This window comes from Centroberyx gerrardi, chromosome 5, assembly GCF_048128805.1.
Source record: "Centroberyx gerrardi isolate f3 chromosome 5, fCenGer3.hap1.cur.20231027, whole genome shotgun sequence".
In the NCBI taxonomy this organism is placed as follows: Eukaryota; Metazoa; Chordata; class Actinopteri; order Beryciformes; family Berycidae; genus Centroberyx; species Centroberyx gerrardi.
Genome location: NC_136001.1, coordinates 13,043,288 through 13,050,612, shown reverse-complemented (window position 1 = coordinate 13,050,612; position 7,325 = coordinate 13,043,288). Strand labels below are relative to the sequence as shown.

Here is a 7,325-nt window from a genome sequence, read left to right as displayed (position 1 = left end):
TTTTTCCCCTCTCATCACTATAAAATACTTATAAGATGTTAATTACCGTGTAACTTTATGCTGTGATTCTTATAGGTTATATACGTTTTACTATAGGGATACTATAGTTATTTTCCTTTCGGGGTGCGTATTTGATTAATTGTGTAAATTGTGTTTATTTATATGAGGAAGAATGAGTAGGCCTACACTTTTTTTAGTCCAACATTATAAACTCAGTTAAATAGTGTTTGAACCTGATCTTGAACCGCCATGTTCCCCCCCCCCCCCCCCCCCCCCCCCCCCGCTGTGTCTTTCCTTTTCTGTTTCTTTTCTTTTTTCTTTTTTTGGGGAGCCTTGAACTTGGCCCTGAGAGCCGACAGAGTAGACCAACCAGTGTGAGTGGGTGTGCCTCAGCAGTGTGTTTGGTATAAATACACTTTGGCTCAGGTTCAGCCTGTCTTCGCACCGGTAACCGAGGAGAGGCAGCAGCAGCCTGGAAGGTCAAACAGTATGGCAGCGCCAAAGAAAGTCTGCGTCGTCGGCTCTGGCAACTGGTGAGTGAGCGACCGCTTTTTGGACATTTAAATCAACTTTGATCCCTTAGGAAAAATCACTGGTATTCCTATAATATTCCTATACGGACATAAAGTGAGTCCGTGGTGCGCAATTGTATCTATGGTATCGCTATAATAGTCCGTTTATAGTTTTTCTGTTATATTTGTATCCTTCGTCTAACATTAATCGTCGGATTACTTCGTGCTTTTTCGTAAGGGGGAAAGTCATTTATGCGCTCCTCTGTGCACAAACTTATTAGATAAGTGTTCATCAAAAGCATAATGAAACCGCCTATTGGTGTAATAGTAGCTTTGACTGATATTCAACGTCTTGTCATTAAATTTGACTGACGTCTGCCATATCGCAGGACTGCAGATTGGATTTTGCTTTAATACCATGGGAGTCTTCCCTCCCTCTACTGGATCTCTCTCTCTCTCTCACACACACACACTCTATCTCTCTCTCGCTCTCTCCCTCTCTCTCACACATCCACACGCAAAGTATTTGATGTCATGCTCGCCATAGAATTCAAAGGCCTTTTTAAACTGCCCATTATTTTAAGAGTGATATTTCTAGTGAATCATCATTCATATTTAGTGCTGATAGCGATCATTCTTCCTCTAACAAGTAATAGCTGTGGTAAGCTACTGTATGTCATGTAAATCCCTTGTGCCTGGACAAGGGTTTGACTGATATCGGTTTTTGAAGGCCGATACTGATACCGATATTTTTAGATTTAAGTTGCTGATAGCTGTTGTTTTGTGCTGATACTCAACATCTTTACATTTTCCCACTTTCATGGCAAAAATGACACTAAAACTCTCTATTGAAATCCAGACTAATCAAATTCTTTCAGGTGAGCCCGCAGCTCCTTAAAGCAAGGATGACCCTTTCCACTTATTCAATGAAACTCTGGGATAAATTAGGGCTTTATATGAAGAATTCATTTGCAAAAAACAGAATTGAACGAATAAATAAACGAATTAAATGTGCAAAGAAACAAAATAATTCATTGCAACTGTTTTTATGTAGCTGTGGTTTGGGAGGAACCTCTATCATATCAGCACTGGATGACACTGATTGGTCGATATCCAAAATTTATTAAAAGGCCAATATCGGCCCAATATATATTAGCAAACCAATATGCCAGTCTAACCCTAGACTGAACACCACATCATTTTGATCATTTTTTTCCCATATCACTGCTGCCATATCAAAACCTTGTAACTCAAATGTAGATGTTTTTCATTCATTTACTTGAATTGAAAGGTTGCATGGTCCTCTACTAGGACCCTAAGCCCATTAATCTATTCAAATCCACTTATAGTCCAAATCAGTTTCTCTCAATTCCTGAAAGGTTGACTCTTTTGGGTAGCAAGAGGTCCTCCTGACCAGACATCAGCAGTATCTCCTTCAAGCTGAAACTGAGAAGGCCACTGCGTTCAGCCAGATTGCTCAGTAACGTGTCTCAATGTCCACAGGGGCTCTGCCATTGCCAAGATTGTGGGCGCAAATGCCGCCAAGTATGACACGTTTGACACAACGGTGAACATGTGGGTGTTCGAGGAGACGGTGAACGGTCGGAAACTCACAGAAATCATCAACACAGACCATGAAAATGTCAAGTATTTGCCCGGTCACAAGCTGCCCCCCAACGTGGTAAGCACTCCTTCATAAAATTTCTACTGTTTTTGGTGGCTATTAATAGGAAAGACCAACTCATCTATACATATGAGTCTTCTTTTGACATTTGGTCTTAGTGAAGCATCTGCAAAAGCATTTTATGAGATTTTCAGAAACACGTATTTATCTAGTCAGTACATGCTGGGGAACACATGCACTATTATTCAATTTGATCTTGTTTTATTCTATTTTATGTGTTGGTATTGTTGTCATATGATTGAATATCTGAGTCTCACCGTAATCCCCCCCTCTCCTGCCAGTTGGCTGTCCCAGACTTGGCTGAGGCTGCGAAAGGAGCCGACATCCTGATCTTTGTGGTTCCTCACCAGTTCATCGCCAGAGTGTGCGAAACCATCAAAGACCACATCAAGAAGGATGCCGTAGGAATGTCTCTCATCAAGGTAGAGTCTTTCTCATCTGGAGCGCTCATTAAATCTGAATCAAAGCATTTTTATATTCGTATCCATGATGAAATACGAAGATATCAGTTCCGCCCGAGGGCAGAGTTCTCTCTGTAAAATCTCCATAAAGAATAGGAAATGCGTTTTAATAAGGTGCAGGACTGTGATCGTCGTCTGTGTGTGCGTGTATACTTATTTGCATGCCTGAATGTGTGCATGTTTGTGTGTTTTGCGGTCATCTGTGTCCCTCAGGGTGTGGATGAGGGTCCAGAGGGTCTGAAGCTGATCTCGGAGGTGATCCGCGGCAGGCTGGGCATCACCATGACCGTCCTGATGGGCGCCAACATCGCCAACGAGGTCGCTGAGGAGAAGTTCTGCGAAACAACTATCGGTATGGAGGGCAGATGAGGCAGGAAGGAGTCCTTGTTTTTGAAGAGTTTCATTTCCGAATTAGATATCTACCATTTGGAAAAAAAAAAAAAAAATGACATCTACTTTTACAAAATGATTGTTGATGGGAAAGTAAAGCACATTATGGCTTACTATTAAAGTTATGAGTCATCTGAATACATTGCTTACAAAATTTTTGAGGATAGAATCATCTATGGTTTTGAAATATTGACTGATGAATTTGAGGTGGCAAACCTTTTCCAAACTGGATATATACAGTACAATTTTGTAATGAAGGGAGGGAGGAACTTCCAGTATATCTACAGTGTCTACATATCACTGGCTGATGTCCAATATTTAATAAAAAGCCAACATTGGCCTGAAATATCAGCAAACTAATATATCGGTCTAACCCTAGACTGAACACTACTACTACCTTTTCATATTTTTTTCTTCCCATATCACTGCAGCCACATCAAAACCTTAGAACTCTAATGTTGGTGTTTTTCATTCATTTACCATGTTTTACTTAATTTACTGCATGGTCCCCTGTTTGAAAAGTCATGACCTGAAGCCCCATAAATCCATTCACATTCTTTTGGGGCCACCTGGATATATACAACATATGGTATTAAAAATAGGGAGTATTATTTGCATATCATTTGAAAGAACAATACCACTTGTATTTGCTCTCTCTTGCTAAAAACATATATTTTTCATTGTCTGATCCAGATAAAGAATGGATTTCTTATATGCTGCAGTGAGGTAACTAATTCCGTGTTTATTTTTGCCACATAGGGTGCAAAGACAAAGTAAACGGGCCCATCTTGAAGGAGCTGATGCAGACCACTAACTTCCGTGTGACTGTGGTGGAAGAGTCTGATGTTGTGGAGATCTGCGGAGCGCTCAAGGTCAGCAGTTCTCCTTCATCAAACACATCTGCCTTCCTTGCTTTCCCTCGCCGGGACACATTAGACTGGCAAATGTGGCCGAGGGCATGTATCAGAAACCAGTGATGTTCACAGCGTTAATGACATGCTCTGGGCGTCTTTAAATTATCTCTGAAAGATGCAATTTGTAGCGTTTTCTCAACAGTATAATTAATACAAAAAACATAACTATGCATGTTATAAACTGTCACCCCAAGGATAGGTTATATAGGTTAGATAGGTTTATTTTGTCCAATTAGGGAATTCTCCATATGTAAATATTTGAAATTTCAACTGGATAAGTATGTTCTGTACCAAGATGTCAACCTAACAGAATCTGCTGATAGAAAACAGTTCACAGGGGCTAAAGAACATATTTTGATATTTGATATTCTTTAACACAAAATATGCTATTGCTTTCTCAACCAAACAAGCGATCAAACTTCTTCATATGCATCAGGATCTCCCCTTTGTCGTTGCTGCAGAACATTGTCGCAGTGGGAGCAGGTTTCTGTGACGGCCTGGGATTCGGTGACAACACCAAGGCAGCGGTGATTCGTCTCGGCCTGATGGAGATGATCGCCTTCGCCAGGGTCTTCTGCACAGACTGCCCCGTCTCCCCCTCCACTTTCCTGGAGAGCTGCGGCATCGCTGACCTCATCACGACCTGCTACGGCGGACGCAACCGCAGGATTGGGGAAGCTTTCGCCAAAACAGGAAAGGTAAAAAGAGGTTTCGAATACATGCAGTTAGACTCATGATGCTCGTGTGGAGCCCCCTCCCCCGTCTCTGTCATCCTCTCTCTTTCTGAAAACCTTTTCTGTCATAGTAATAACTAGGGATGGGACGATATATCGAAATTAAATATATCGCAATACAAAAATGTGACAATTAGTATCGTGGGGCAGAAAAATGAATCTATTCTGCTGAAGTAATCACAAATGAGACGGCTTGCCCATCACAATTTCACAAGCTCTCCATCCAAATTATATTATTTGCACTTTGTAATGACATTTTTAAATTGTTGTTTACATTCTAGCAAGCCAATGCTATTTCCAGAAAGATTTGAATCATGAACCCCATATCGCATATCGCATTGTGAGATAAGCATATCATCCTATCCCTAGTAATAACATAACATCAACATTATAAAATCAAGAATTTCTCTGTTTAGACCATTGAGGAGTTGGAGAAGGAGCTGCTGAACGGTCAGAAGCTTCAAGGTCCCGCAACGGCAACTGAGGTCAACCACATCCTGAAGCACAAAAACATGGTGGACAAGTGAGTTGTTTCATGTCGGTTCATGAATTTAACTTGTTAAGCAGTTTGTAAGGAGGTGGCTTGTGCATGGGGCCTTTATAATTGCTGATACATTTGAGGTTGTACTGAATGCATTTGAGTTTGCGCTTTAACACCTTCAGAGAAGAAAGTTGGAATAAAAAAATGAGTGTATGGTGCTGAATCATTCCCTCCGTTTCGCCTCTCCAGGTTTCCTCTTTTCAACGCTGTGTACCAGATCTGCTTCAACGGCCACCCGGTAACAGAGTTCATCAGCTGTTTGCAGAACCACCCAGAGCACTTGTAAAGGACGGACTGACCGATGGACTTTTACACTAGAACCAGCCCAGGTGACCACAGGAGGAACAGGTTGGATGATGATTGTGCCTCATCTAACGCCTCTTCTTCTTGTCCGCACCTCAAAACAAAAATGGAGCCTCCGCTTCGCCCACCTTACCTGAGCTGCTGTGATGACCCTCCGTTATTACATTACCACCAAACGCATGACTCCTGTTTCCAACTCTGTTTTTACTGATTATAAATGTCACAAATGGGTATTTTTTGTTACATAAATCTTCCAAGCTATACTGTGTGCCATAAAAAGTGAATAAAAGGGTATTGTAATTACTCTGATGGCCTTAAGAATACACAAACCCAATATGGAAATGTCCCATGGTTTCTAAAGTAAAAGTGCCTTAACTTGCTTTTTAACCGACATGTATGTGTTTTCCAGTGTTAAACAAAGCACTTGAACAGTTACCACTCCCACTGTGTTTCTCCTTTGGACTTCTAGAGATGTAGCCCAGTTACATAACAAGACTTATTTTGGAATAAACTGCTGAAGTAATATACAGCGATGTTTTTGGTCTGTTTTCATGTTGAATGTCTCTTGAACTGTCGTGGTCCCGGTGATGCCTAGCAGACGATGTTCCCTACTGATCCTTAAACTCTGCAGCCTCACTGTAACCTGACCTGAGCTCAGCCAGTCTGCCACTCTAAACTCTTCACCTTTACCATTTTCTACTGCGTCTACAGTACTTAAGCCTTTCGTTAAGCACAGTGCTTGTAGGTGATGGGGTAAAGATTCAGACCAGCGTTCAGTATGGATTATGTAATGATGGTCAATAGTTTTGGCATGATCATGGATGCATTCAATTTCAAATAATCTTTCCTGGTAGTTTTTTTTTTTCAAACCCTTAATTCACAATAAGGCTGTTTTTATTCTGTTGATTCACTCCAAAATACCTCTGGAGATGTGTTTTCTTTCTTGCCTCTGTTGATATGCAAGTGATGAGAAAATGGTCAAACTAAAATGTCAGAGTTCAAGCCCCACAGCAGCCAGTGTGTGTCCGTCAACAGCCATCTGTCCTTGAGCGAGACACTGAATCCCTTTCTGCTCAGTCATTGTAAGTCACTCTGGATGAGAGTGTCAGCTAAAGCCACCATAAATCATAATGGTGTTCAATAGGAGAGGCTATTTCCACTGGCTTTTCAGATATCCTGCATCCAGATCTCATCTCTCCTGCTGAGAGATTCATGAGCGACCCGCAATCTACTTTCTTTTGATCACACAAATGTGTTTAGGTTTTTTAACTCAGTTGCTCCGTTTTAAAGAGCTGACCACAAAGTTACATCATTTGCCACTGTTTATAATTGGATTCCCTGGCTGAAATCCCTCACATAGTTATTGAGTCAACTGCCCTATGAGATTTCTAATAATAACGTGCTCCAAAGGGGCAAATGTCTATCTATAATTAGAGAGCTGAGTGTGGATAGCGCTGCAGCTGCCTCATCCTTACTAAAGGACAGAGATGGAGGGATATCCCTCCCCAAAAACACTGTATCATTATGGTACCATCTAAATCATACATGTTGAGTAGTTGCATTTTGATTTTGTTAATGACTTTATTAATTTGTGCTTGCAGTAAAGTATACCGAAAAGGAGCAGAATTTTACATAAAAACACAGAATCCATAAAAGAGCACATTTGGACACGTGGACAAGACAAAGTACAACATTTTGTTATATAAAAAAAGACAAAAGTACAAATTTTGTTTTGCATATTTCAGCTACTTTCAGCTCCATTTCAAACTAAATATTTTTAAATTAG

General features: G+C 40.8%; 1 protein-coding gene across 1 annotated transcript; it reads left to right on the top strand.

Annotated features, from left to right (window-relative positions):
• The first annotated feature begins 451 nt into the window (after window positions 1-451).
• LOC139915251 (glycerol-3-phosphate dehydrogenase [NAD(+)], cytoplasmic-like) lies at window positions 452-5,646 on the top strand. The gene is made up of 8 exons (XM_071903797.1): window positions 452-533; window positions 2,016-2,193; window positions 2,478-2,618; window positions 2,871-3,009; window positions 3,807-3,919; window positions 4,423-4,659; window positions 5,112-5,218; window positions 5,426-5,646. Exons 1-8 carry the CDS (start codon window positions 490-492, stop codon window positions 5,520-5,522), a joined length of 1,056 nt encoding a protein of 351 aa, XP_071759898.1. The 5' UTR covers window positions 452-489; the 3' UTR covers window positions 5,523-5,646.
• The last annotated feature ends 1,679 nt before the right edge of the window (window positions 5,647-7,325 follow it).